The sequence below is a fragment of the Haliotis rubra genome, unplaced genomic scaffold (assembly GCF_003918875.1).
Source record: "Haliotis rubra isolate DU_JTF1 unplaced genomic scaffold, ASM391887v1 Scf1, whole genome shotgun sequence".
NCBI classification, from domain to species: Eukaryota; Metazoa; Mollusca; class Gastropoda; order Lepetellida; family Haliotidae; genus Haliotis; species Haliotis rubra.
The window spans coordinates 6,819,323-6,833,187 of record NW_025764891.1 but is presented as its reverse complement, the minus strand read 5'-3'; the positions used below and the strand labels follow the sequence as shown (position 1 = coordinate 6,833,187).

General features: G+C 40.0%; 1 protein-coding gene across 2 annotated transcripts in view; it reads right to left on the bottom strand.

Annotated features, from left to right (window-relative positions):
- LOC124276276 (protocadherin beta-15-like) overlaps positions 1–13,865 on the bottom strand; it is a 77,119-nt gene that overhangs the window by 13,402 nt on the left and 49,852 nt on the right. For both annotated transcript variants that reach the window (XM_046712019.1, XM_046711939.1), the window contains exons 2-3: positions 4,181–7,161; positions 2,237–2,438 (exon numbers count right to left, since the gene is read on the bottom strand). In XM_046712019.1, coding sequence (XP_046567975.1) covers positions 2,237–2,438; positions 4,181–6,841 — 2,863 coding nt within the window. In that variant the 5' untranslated portion in view covers positions 6,842–7,161. The remainder of the gene's footprint in view (positions 1–2,236; positions 2,439–4,180; positions 7,162–13,865) is intronic.

Sequence of the window (13,865 nt, the reverse complement as noted above, 5' to 3'; positions counted from 1 at the left end):
ATTAAAAACTGAAATAATTATTTTAAGCTTGTTGACAGAGAAATCTTTCCCTTAAGCTGGCTTATTTCGTCAAGAGCCAATCGATATGGCGGTTGTCAAATCATTAGGCGATATGTACATCATAACCAACGAATCATGCATTAAATGTTCAGTTGGAGTTATTAAAGTTGACATCCAAAGGAATGAAGTTATCTGTGGTCAGAGAAAATAACAGGGGTTAATTAATTAAAAACATATTTTTTTTGTAGGCTTATATTATATATTTATAAAAATATGATGTTAGAAACTCAAGGTTGATAGCATTATAGGATCATGAATGAGTCAGTATGGTCTAATGTAGCTTTTCTCAATACTGAATGGGACCACATCACATTGAGTGAGTGAGTGAGTGAGTTTGGTTTTTTATGCTGCTTTTAGCAATATTCCAGCAATATCATGGCGGGGGACACCAGAAATGGGCTTCACACATTGTACACATGTGGGGAATCGAACCTGGGACTTCAGTGTGACGAGCGAACACTTTAACCATTAGGCTACCCCACTGCACCTTGCTGAGCGTCACACATCTATGTGGGGAATCAAACCTAGTTTCATTGCGTCACTAGCAAACACTTTAACCACTGGACTACCCTACCTCCCTATTATAACATGAATAGGCTGCTATCCTGTGATATGTACAGCTTGTTGGTATAGTTAACTTTGGATTTGATACTAGGCTGTTCGTAGTACAATGATGAGGTGGCTTTATTGTCAATATTTCAGTTAAATCGGGGAATGAAAACTTAGCGTAGAAGGAAAGCCGAAATTGATAGAAGTTATTATGAACATAGAGATTTTTTCTGGGTTACATCTTCTTTTTATTCTCTTTTTTATAAAAAGAAGATGTAACCCATAAAAAATCTCTATGTTCATCAAATATCATCTTCTAAAATGCCAATCAAGCATCTAGAAGTTATTAGTTTACCACATTGATCAAAATCAAGGCAAATCTGGGATTCAAACCTGAGACCAGCAGATTCTGGTAAAACAGAAACTATTTTTCCACCCCAAATACTGGTTACAACTAAATACTAAACATACCACTAAATATCTTAGATCATATATATTACCCATATGATCATAAGTTGAATTAGTTACTCAACATTTTTTGGTACTTCAAGTATGATGGGAATTTAGAAAGACAAGCTCATAAATGTTTGTAGAGAAAGGATATATTTTCAGTTTAAATTAACCTGCAGAGAAATTAAAATCTTTGTTTAAGTCAGTTACTGTTTCTTGCATATATATTACATGTTAAAGGTAATTTTTAAAATGTGTTTCACTTAGCCATTAGATTACAAAATGCCTAACAATATTTTCAGTTAATGCATTAACTGTGACATACATTCTGAAAGATGGTCAACTAACTGGCGGTCCAAGTATGCTTGATTCAAGTCATTTTAGTAAGTGACTGAGTATGGTTTTATACCGCTTTTAGCAATATTCCAGCAATATCATGGCAGGGGACACCTGAAATGGGCTTCACACATTGTACCCATGTGGGGAGAATCGAACCCGGGACTTCAGCATGATGGGCGAGTGCATTAACCATTTGGCTACCCTACAGCCCCTCAAGTAATTTTAAACCTGTGTATGTTATCTGTAAACCCAAATTCTATGAAGTCTGCACATTTTACCTATTTATGATAACCCATGTCTCAGTTTAACAAAGAGCAGTAGTTACAAACACTAGATCTATACTGGGAGTGAGTGAGTGAGTATGGTTTTACGCTGCTTTTAGCAATATTCCAGCAATATCACGGCGGGGGACACCACAAATGGGCTTCACATATTGTGCCCATGTGGGGAATCGAACCCGGTCTTCAGCGTGATGAGCGAACGCTTTAATCACTAGGCTACCCCATCGCCCCATCTATACTAGGAATGCATATTCCTCTGTTGATACAAACACATTGTCTTTGTTCTCTCAACTGTAAAGCTTGTAAAATTATCTTGTAGTGAGTTCACAGGATGTTGAAGGGAAGATGAATGGCTAAAGTTGTGTGCAGCTAGGGAAACTACATTAACGAAAAAAAAGACTGGCAAGCAACAAGCAAACAGAAGTGGTCGCTATGTGAACAGAAAGGGTTAGTGAGTGAAAGCTAAATAAAACCAGAATGTAACTATTTGAAAGAAAGAGTACATTCAGTATAAGCTAATGGTAGGTAATAATTCTGACTTTAAGAACAGTCATTACCTGAATCGGTGTGCATCAGCATTAGGGCACGGTTGCTGTTGATGTCTTCATCGCTAGTGCCACGCCCACTGTCTGTTGCCATGGAGACATCACTTGCACCATCATCTACTCTGCCCAAGAAGGAGTTTTGCCTGTACTTCATATATTTCCGACCCGGGTCAAAAGTACTTCCGTGTAAGCTGTAGTCCTTAATGTGGGATAACTGCAAAACAAACTTCCATGTTATCAATTTGAAAATTTAACTGCACAAAATTGCTACATTGCAACAGGAAATGAAAGACTTGTGCTTGAGATTTCACTGTATAAATACATCTTTCTAAGCACTGGTATTTCGACATGAAGTAGATATTTATGGTCTGCATGTGGAAATAACTTCAAGTTTGGATATTGTTCATTTTGCCTTATGTCAATCCAAAATATTGCCTTCAGGAAGTAAAATCCATACATCATGTGTACTATATCTATGCATGGCAATACATTTGTGTAAAAGTCAACATGATGCTATGAAAAACAACCTCAAACATAATTAAGCGCATGGCCATACTGAAGCTTCTCAAGTGAAATTAGGGACACATAAGTTGTTTTATGCCAGAGAGCAATATTAAATAATGAGTCCATTTATATGGCGCCAACTCCATACACTATGTGTATGCTCATATAAGTAGCGCATTTTAGTCCAGGTATGACTGTCGGAAGAGAGATGTGTTTAGCTGGGACTTGAAAAGCAAGAGTGTTTCGAGTTCTTTGAGTTCATTTTGGAGTTTATTTCATAGAACTGCAGCATTATAATTGAAAGATCTTTGGCCAAATGTCTGAGAATATAAAGTGAGGTAAAAATGTCTGAGATAATGAGAAAACGAATTTGACATTGTCACACATTGTTACACACAATGTCACACATTGTTACACACATGGTAACCAACACATTCCCGACATCTGACATCATGAAGCTTGGTACTGGGGTCTATTCCTTCGTGCCCAGTTTCAACTAGTCCTAAGCAACCTATTCTAGAGAGAGGAGACTCAATGGATGAAGTGGCTAGGTTCTATGGCATGTCTGTAAATGAATCATTGTACCCAAGTTAGTGTTTGTCACTCATAACATCAATCACTGGACAGACTGACACAGTGAGTGAGTGAGTTTAGTTTTATGCCACAGTCAGCAATATTCCAGCTATATGGTGGCAGTCTGTAAATAATCAAGTCTGGACCAGACAATCCAAAGATCAACAGAATGAGCATCTATGCCATTGGGATATGATGACATGTGTCAACCAAGTCAGCGAGCCTGACCACCCGATCCTGTTAGTCACCTCTTACAAGCATGGGTTACTGAAGACCAATTCTAACCTGGATCTTCAGGGGTTGGCTGGCACAGACACAACTGGACCATCATGGTGGTCCAGCATCTACCCAGAGGTAGGAAGGTCAGTAGGTCAATAACCTAGCCATGCCACACCAAAAGAAGTTAAAATATGGTGCTTGTTGTTACCCTGACTAGCACTCAGCACTAAAGGGATAAAAACAGAGTGGGGTGTCCATTTCAAACTGTGGCACATAATTCAGTGGGCCAAACTGTAACAGGGTTATAATAATAGAGGCAGCCATACAAATACACATGTGAGCAAGGTTGCTATGTCAGTGCAATAAACTTAAACATTACATTAAACCCCATTCCACGTTACAGTATGGAACTTTTTCCAGAGAGCCATCATATAGACAAATATTGCTCAGTGTGACACTGAATAGCCACCCAGACTAAAGAGACAGACAGAGAGAAAGAGAAAGAAAGAGAGAGAGAGAGGAATGGACAGAGAGAATGACAGAGAGAAACAGAGAGAGTGTGAGACAAACAGACCAACCAACAGACCAACAGACAGGCAGGCAGACAGACAGACAGTGAACGACAGACAGACCAGACAGGCATCACCATGAGATACTCACATCAGAAATTTTGTCATCTTCTTCTTCCTGGAATGATGACTCCATGACATCATCCCTGAACTTATAACTGTTCCTCTCAATCTCATCGAACACCTTCTTCCGAGACAAACTACTGTGAGAGGTGTACCTGGGGGTGTCAGGGTCGTTTCCTGGGGGTAGGGTATAGATGTTGACCCCCTGCTCCTGTTTCTTCATCTCCTCTCTCTTTCTCTTGTCTCGTCTCTTCATACACAGAATCCCCAGCAAAATCGCAAGAGCAATTATCACTGTCAGACAGGAAAGAGAAATCACAATGGGCAGGTAATCGAAGGATGCATTTGCTGTGTCATGTTCAATTGTGACCGTGAAATATGAATAAGTAGTATGTCTGGGGATGCCATTATCGTGAACAGCAACGAGCATTTCATGATCACCTTCGTCTTTAGAAGTAATGGTTCGGGCCAGAGTTAACTTTCCTGTCAGAGCATTTAGCAGAAATAATGTCTTCTCGTTACCCTGTTCGATAGTAAACGTGAGAATGATCTGACCATCTCGCCCATCATCTTTGGCCTGTATTGTCGCAATCAGAGTTCCAATTTTACTATTAAATAGGACATTAACAGAATTATTTAATCTGTTTGGGAATGTGATAACTGGCGGTTTATCCAAATCCTCCATCACATACACCGTGACGTCTGCTGTGCCTCGAAATGATCCCTTGTCAGGATCCATGACAATCACACCGAAATTGTATTGAATATTGTCTTCTCGAGTAAGTTTCACTGCTGAACGAATATCTCCAGTTCTGGAATCCAACTTAAACAAATTCCTCACAGATTCTGTGTCCCTGAATGAAAACACAAAACTATTAGTTGCATCTGGATCCACAGCTGTTAGTGTCCCACAAACTGAATAGGCAGGGAGATTCTCAGTGATATTGAACTTAAAAAGAGGCTTGGTGAATCTGGGTGGCATGTCATTCTCATCCTGGACTGTCACTATAACTGATGCTGTTGAATTCATTCCTGGGAATTTGGCATCCATAACTATGACAGGAACTTCAAACGATGACTGGATTTCACTATCAAAAACTTTCTTGGCTTTCATTTCTCCAGTATGTCTGTCTAAAGTTACAAAACGCGAGGATCCCACGATGTCATAACGCATGTTGTTATTGCCGGGACCGTCTATATCAATAGCTTTCAGCGTTGTAATAAGATCCCCAACATTGTTGTTCTCAGATATATGTGCAAATATTGTAGCATTTGGGAAGACTGGAGAGTTGTCATTAACATCCTGGACCTGTACAACAATCGCTGTTGTATTTTTCTTAGCAGGTGTGCCAGAATCCCTACATGTGATATTCACCTCAATCACCTTTGTCTGTTCATAATCCAACTGCTGGTCAAGGTAAATACGCCAGTAATTGTACTGGAAATATTCCGATCGAAATCGTGGATCTGTGATGGAACAATTCACCTGTCCAGAGTCGCCTTTGTCGGAATCAACAACGGAGAACACAGTAAAGAAGGATCCTGGTTTAGCGGACTCAGACAGATTAAACAGGTACTGTTTGGGGTTGATCTGCGGAGCATTATCATTGACATCAGTCACATTTACAATCACAGATGCTTCAGTTGAACGAACAGGGTTCCCTTGGTCCTGAACAACAACGGGGAAATGGTATTGCTTCTCCAGCTCATAATCCAGTTGTTTGATAGGGTAAAGCTCTCCACTTACACCATCAATCATAAACGTTTCTGTCACTTTCTTGGTTGCTCTTGGACTGATACTGTAAATGAGGTCACCATTCTTCCCAATGTCCTCATCCATGGCTGTGAGGGCCAAGATGGTGGAACCAACAGGATGATCTTCCTTCACCAATACCGTGAAGGTTCTGATGTCGAAGTGGGGAGTGTTGTCATTGACATCCGTAACTACAATGTTGATGTCAACAGATCCAGACCTTCGAGGGCTTCCTCCATCTTTGGCAAAGATGGTTAACCTGTAGGAAGATTTGGTCTCTCTATCCAAGACTTCTTTCACTCTTATTCCAATCTCCTGGTTGCCTGATAAATCTTCTTCAATGTTCAGTCCAAATGGTCCATCACTAGGGAACAGTTTGTATGTCTTCACAGAATTATTGCCTGTCATATCTTTATCTATTGCTGGGGAAATTGGAATGATGTGACCAACAGAGACAGATTCAGATATGTTCCTTGTGATAGACCGCTCTGGAAATGTAGGGGAATTGTCATTGATGTCTTCCAGTTTGACGGCAATCCGGACGATTCTTTCTCCCACTGCCAGTGTATCCTTATTGGGTGGCCGATAGTAGAATCCTACATCAAAGCTCAATTCACAATCTTTCTTCATCTCACATTCGATTTCTCGATCCAACCTCATCCCAGTTGTAATAATTCCTGTTGTTTCATCAATATTAAATTTCTTTGTAATCTGAACATCCTTTGTAAACATGGAATACTTATGGTTGTCAAGTTCTTGAGCAGTAAATGATAAGTTAAGAATCAAATCATTGGCAATATTTGCAACAAACGTTCCTTGTGGTTGTTCCTCAAGAACTTGATACATCAAGTTAAACTCCTGGCCATGTATCATGACCAAAGACGACACCAACACCATCACCACCAACATCCTCCTCACAATGCTTTGCAGGCACATTTTTATCAATATTCACTACAATGCAAACACAGTCTCTTGAAACTCAAACAAGGATTATCCCCGATTTCTGCTCAATTATTCCATCTATCGATGACAAACATTTTGGGTGCGTAGTCTCCCTCTCCTCAGAGTCTTCTTAGCCAAACAAGGTTTTTGCGATATACATGTTCTCTCCACTAGCATCAATACTTGCACATTGAAATTGCCTCCTTCAATCCATGTGCTTAGCTGCAAACCAATATTTTTATCCAGTGAACAAACACAGTTCCATTTAGTGCGGTTCCAGGCTACAACCGTTATCACTCCACAGGTTTGGCTATCTGAAATGAAATAGACAAATGTAAACAGCAAATTGCACAAATTAAAGTCAAAGGTTGTTATCATGTAGACAGACATTGGTAGCTTTGACTTAACAAATATGCATCTGTCACAACTGGAATATGCACAATTGGTTAAACGGACAGGATATTTCAGCCCACACAGCAGCTTACATGTCAAAGTTACATCTTAACCGATAATTTCAGTTCAGTCTTGAGCAGATCCCAGACAAGAGAGCTTGACATAAGTATTTGCTTGTTCAATATGCTGTGTATACTTGACAAGGAATTCAGTTCTCATTTCACGAGAGCTTTAGATCGACAAGGAAATGTCACTGTAAGCCTGTACAGATGAATGTGAATTAAAATGTCCACCTTTAATCCAACCATGCATGAATTATACCTATAAATGTACGGTAAAAGTGTCCGCCAATCCTTCGGCAATGCTTGAAGTACCCATAAACCCTCCACACACACACATTTTATTTCATTTGCTACACCAGTTCAATCTGATTGTGAAGTAACACAAAGTAAACATTTCAATACCAGTGATCCCTTAGGGAACGCGGATTATCATCATAAAGGATTTGTTCATAATCGGAATATCGTGAGTCATAGTACCAGGCTATACATGCTGACATTGTGGTGAGGTAGCCATTGCTACAGACATTCATACAAGCTGTAGCATTGCCTGTAGCCGCTCTTTACAGCTGTACAGACAGGGCTATGTCTGATATGCGATTGACAGTATAGAGTGAGTGAGTGAGTGGGTAGGTGAGTGAGTGAGTGAGAGTAAATTTTTTTAAATTGGTGGGAGTTTGATTGAATGAGTGAATTGATTTGGGTGAATGAATTGGTAGGTGAGTGAGTGAGTGAGAGTAAATTGGTGGGTGTTTGAGTGAGTGAGTGAATTGGTTTGGGTGAATGAATTGGTAGGTGAATGAGTGAGTGAGGGTGTGTGTGAGTGTGTGAGTGAATGAGTGAGTTTTATGCTGCTTTGCTCTGCAAAGCACCTTAGAGTGAGCACACTGCAGTGCCATAGACAACAGCCAAACAATGCCCAGAACTATGACAGAGCAACATCAAAATGTACAGTGACCAAATACAGTGGCTGGCTTTTGTGAAATGATTCGGTATAAACAGGATATAAGTTAAGAAAAATCCTGGCTTCTCAAAAATGTAGTTATGACAAGATGAACCTTGTGTAGTATTGTAATCATCTACTACTCCACATGAGTGAGTGAGTTATGTTTCGTGACATCAGCAGTATTTCAGCCATGCAGTCACTAAAAACTGACAACAGTTGAATAAGACAATGATTGGAAGTGTGTGCAAATGTCAAGTGAAAAAAACCCATGGAAGTGAGTGAGTGAGTGAGAGACTGTAGGATTTTAAAGTGATAAATGTTAATTTTTTTCATGGCACTCCTCTTGTACCAATGTCAAAGTTAAGAGAAATTATTATAAATGGTTTTAAAGTCACATAACTATTCATCACAGTATGACTCAAAATGTCATTACTGGAACGTTTTCTGTTGCCAAGCACCCCTTGGGATACCAGGCTACAATACAGTTCTGAAATATCACGCAATTATTAATGGATTCCTTGAAGGGATGGGTGATCTGACTGGGTCATTTTGCTCTGCTGGCAAAGAATGCAGTGCAGTAGCCTAGTGGATATAGGTATGTTCATTACACTGTACCAACTGAGTTTCATTCTCCATATGGGTACAGTGTGAGAAGTCTATTCTGGTGTCCCACTTTGATAGAGAGGGAGTATTATGAAAAGGAGCCCAAATGGATACTTACTCACTCACTCACTGATGGCAAGGCTTGTAGTTCATGCTGTCAACCACTCACTCACTCACTCATTGATGGCAAGGCTTGTAGTTCATGCTGTCAACCACTCACTCACTCACTAATGGCAAGGCTTGTAGTTGGTGCTGTCAACCACTCACTCACTCATTGATGGCAAGGCTTGTAGTTGATGCTGTCAACCACTCACTCACTCATGGCAAGGCTTGTAGTTGATGCTGTCAACCACTCACTCACTCACTCATGGCAAGGCTTGTAGTTCATGCTGTCAACCACTCACTCACTCACTCACTGATGGCAAGGCTTGTAGTTCATGCTGTCAACCACTCACTCACTCACTGATGGCAAGGCTTGTAGTTCATGCTGTCAACCACTCACTCACTCACTCACTGATGGCAAGGCTTGTAGTTCATGCTGTCAACCACTCACTCACTCACTGATGACAAGGCTTGTAGTTCATGCTGTTAACCACTCACTCACTCACTCACTGATGGCAAGGCTTGTAGTTCATGCTGTCAACCACTCACTCACTCACTGATGGCAAGGCTTGTAGTTCATGCTGTCAACCACTCACTCACTCACTCATGGCAATGCTTGTAGTTGGTGCTGTCAACAACTCACTCACTCACTGATGGTGAGGCACAGAGTTCATGCTATCAACCACTCTCTTACTAAAATCACTCTCACTCACTCACTCACTCACTGATGGTAAGGCTTGTTCATGCTGTCAACGAGTCACTCATGATGACAATATATGATTTCACTACAACATTTGTCAAAAAACTGATAGACATTTCACATTGCTGAGAGAATCAAAGCATACTCACGAAAAAGTGCATTTGAACAAACAATTAAAAACTTAATAAAAATGTTACGTGGCAGGAAACAGTTGCTAAGCTTAAGTAAAGAATGGAACTATGACACCTGTAGCAAACATATCACCATTAAATAACTATATCTTACTTGTTTCACTTAAGTCACAATAAAGCATGGTCCATATATTTTTTCACGCAGCATTTACAACTCGTTCACCTGACCCAGACTTCAGTATTCCAAGTCGCCATATCATAGCCAGGATATTGCCGACTGTGACAATATTCACGCCATGAATAAAGACTCACCGATACATACAAATTCAGCTTATTAATTTGGACAGACTGACAGACATAGCTACGTTCCCGCGGAGCCAGTCAGACATAAAAAACACATATTACAACCAGGAAATTCTTCGTCATGGAAATACATCATGGGATGCAGATGACCACAAGGAACAAGAGCACCCTCCGCAGTCCCTCGACTAAACACCCAATAAGTCCAAGACTAGGGAAGTAGAAGGCAATGGCAGGTACTTACTTACATGTATAATAGAAAAACAAGAATTTGATGGAAAGCCTGTCAAATAATTCTCACAAAGGTAGCTTATGTCTTTTCACCTATTCAGCATTGGATCTGGGCTATATTTGTATTTGGGCTCCTTCGGGAATGAATGGCAGTTTAAGATTCAAGAGTTGAATAAATGCTTCCTGAGTTCAAAAGAATTCGAAGACATGCATGTGCTAACAAGCGATGATGGATGATAAATCATGATATGATTTTAGAAATCATGAAAAACACAAACCTCTTTCATGTTCATTGGTTTTCATTTCTTGGCACAAGTTGATTGGATTGTGAATTTCGATAGCTTTTCATGCTTTTCACATGTGTTTTTTAAATATTATTTTCAAACTGCTCTCAAAACATCTCATTTTTTAGCAGCAGGGGATCCTTTTCAGTCTTCATACAAAGAAACGTCATAGAAAGTTTTCAAAGAAATGGACAAGATTTTGTAGATAATTTTCTGTCTTGAAAACACTTGTACATTGGGTATATATTCCCTATCAACTTGTGTTTCCAAGAAAGTTGAGAAGAATTAATTCTTTTAGTTTTATTTCTATATTGAGGAGTTGAGGTTAAGCACCAAAAAGGATTGATTTTCCACATTCATAACTACAGTGTGTTAAGGCCATTTTGTTTCCAGCCTCCCCTTCCCCTGATTTTGCAGGAATGTTGTTAAACACACATTTATACATATTCACATATTCCTTTTATTTAACTGCATCAGCTAAACCTTCAATTTAATACTAAAAAAATGGCTCTGTTGACTAAAGATTAAAACTAAATACAGCAATGCTGAATCCATCATTACATAATGTGTCATATTTGAAATATTTATACAGGCAGTCCTTGATCAACTGAATGTTTCCTCAAACATCAGATTAGAAGCAAAATATCTAAATCAATGAACAAACTTAAACTGACAGCTATTATTTCTATCCTTCTACGGTTGTTTCTATCCTTCTACTGTTGTCAGTGTGGGTGGTGGGAGGACAGACCCAGCCATGAAAGCCACAAATCTACCCTGCTTGTCACATTTAGCATGAGTGTAGATATTCACAGTGAGCTGCCCTGCCATCTATGACCCTAGAATGACATCCCTTTGACAAACCAGGATCCATTGACTGATTTCCAAATTCGGCCAAATAACGACCCTTGGTCTTACATGGCATGATCTCGTTTTTTTCAAAAGGGCATGAAAGGAGGGATCAACCACTTTCATCCAACGCCATGATATATAAATGATGGGAAAGTGATTTTAAACTCACCGACCCACTAACTCACTTTATATACATATTCAAATAAATCATATACAATACCAGCAACTTCCCTGAACCATGTTCACAACCACAACTGCATCCTCCGTGGTCAGTCTGGACACTGGTCATCTGTAAACACTACTACTCTCACCACAGTCCCAGAAACAATCAAATCCAGTTTAAATCAGAGTTTAATATATTAGCTTTAACAGACCACATCCTTAATCTCCTTGACCCCGTCTTCAGGAGGACTGACTATATTTGTTTATTTGACCAAATCTAAGTTAAGTAATTACAGGCCTCAGCATTCGCACAGATATCATAAATTAAATTTGCACAACATGACTGAAGACTTGGTACATGCCTAAGGCGTGTGTTATTGTTGACAGGGCTTGGAGGAAGGAAGAGAACAGATTGACCACTGCTCTAAATACCTACTTTCAAAACTCCTCCCTATCGCCTACTATTTATTCAGGTGGCTCTAGCAAGGTGAAAAAGCGTCATGAAAAACAAGCTAAAGAAACCGTATGGGTGGCACACTTTGAGAGCTCTTCACACAACAGATTTGGCCTATTAGAAGTATTAAGGCCACTAGGTTCTGTTAAACATAGTAAAACGAAATCTTGTTTTATGCTTTGTGTTTGAGGAATGTATACATCTTGACAACAACTGACAACAAAAGAATATGATAGAAAAAGGGTATTTTTTATGTCATCATGGTAACCCATGGCAACCATTCAGCATAGTGCTGATGCGAAATCTCAAAGGAAGAGCTAATCAAACAAAATCATGACTATTCAGTCATTCAGAAGATGTGGAATTAGTCAAGCACTGGATAAATACCATTTCCCATTCACTGAACAAGAACAAGAACATTATGACTAATTATCAATATTAGGAACTAACAATATTTATTAGTAACACAGTATCTGGTTCTAAAATTGTGTTTTTATGCTCTCAGTTCACTCCATGTGAAGTCTATGAAGATACTGATTGTCTACAGCAACCCAAGCTTGTGGGAAGAGGCATCTATCGGGATTGGGTTGTCCGGTCTGCTGACTTGGTCGATCTATGTCATTGCATACCCTCTGTGTGGATTGATTTTTTATGAAATCAATCATTGGATTGTCGGGTCCAGACCCGATTACCTACAGACTTACAGATCATATAGCCTGAAAAATGCTGTGTGTAGCAAAAAAACAACCAGATTTGCAATCAAGTACATTTGGTACATTGCTAGACCAGGCTAATACTGAGGTGGACCAGACTAGACCAGGCTAATACTGAGGTAGACCTGGCTAGACCAGGCTAATGCTGAGGTAGACCAGGCTAGACCAGGCTAGGCTAATACTGAGGTAGACCAGACTAGACCAGGCTAATACTGAGGTAGACCTGGCTAGACCAGGCTAATGCTGAGGTAGACCAGGCTAGACCAGACCAGGCTAATACTGAGGTAGTCCAGGCTAATACTGTGGTAGACCAGGTTAGACCAGGCTAATACTGAGGTAGACCAGACTAGACCAGGCTAATACTGAGGTAGACCAGGCTAGACCAGGCTAATACTGAGGTAGATCAGGCTACACCAGGCTAATACTGAGGTAGACCAGACTAGACCAGGCTAATACTGTGGTAGACCTGGCTAGACCAAGCTAATGCTGAGGTAGACCAGGCTAGACCAGGCTAATACTGAGGTAGACCAGACTAGACCAGGCTAATACTGTGGTAGACCAGGCTAGACCAGGCTAATACTGAGGTAGATCAGGCTAGACCAGGCTAATACTGAGGTAGACCAGACTAGACCAGGCTAATACTGTGGTAGACCTGGCTAGACCAAGCTAATGCTGAGGTAGACCAGGCTAGACCAGGCTAATACTGAGATAGGCTAAACCTGTGGTACAATGCCAGGCCAGGTTAATACTGCCAGTATTACCAGCACTAATTTGCCTTGTCCCTACTATCATAGGTTTCCGTAGAACGGATGGCCCAGTCGTCTTACGCATTGCAATTTGCCATTGATTTTCAGTGCGTTACCTATACCAGAAATCTATCATCTCCGGTTCCAATCTCAGCCTATGCTGAATATATTGTTAGGTTTTTCAGCACCTTACTCTGGTTCATGGATTTCTCAAAAAGTGATAAACATCCGATATCTGTATCACATCAGGCGTTCTTGACATTTCATGAAAAAAAAAATATCAAAGTGTTCTAAAATGAGTAAAACTGAACTCACTCACTATGGGTTGAAGTGATATACATTCCT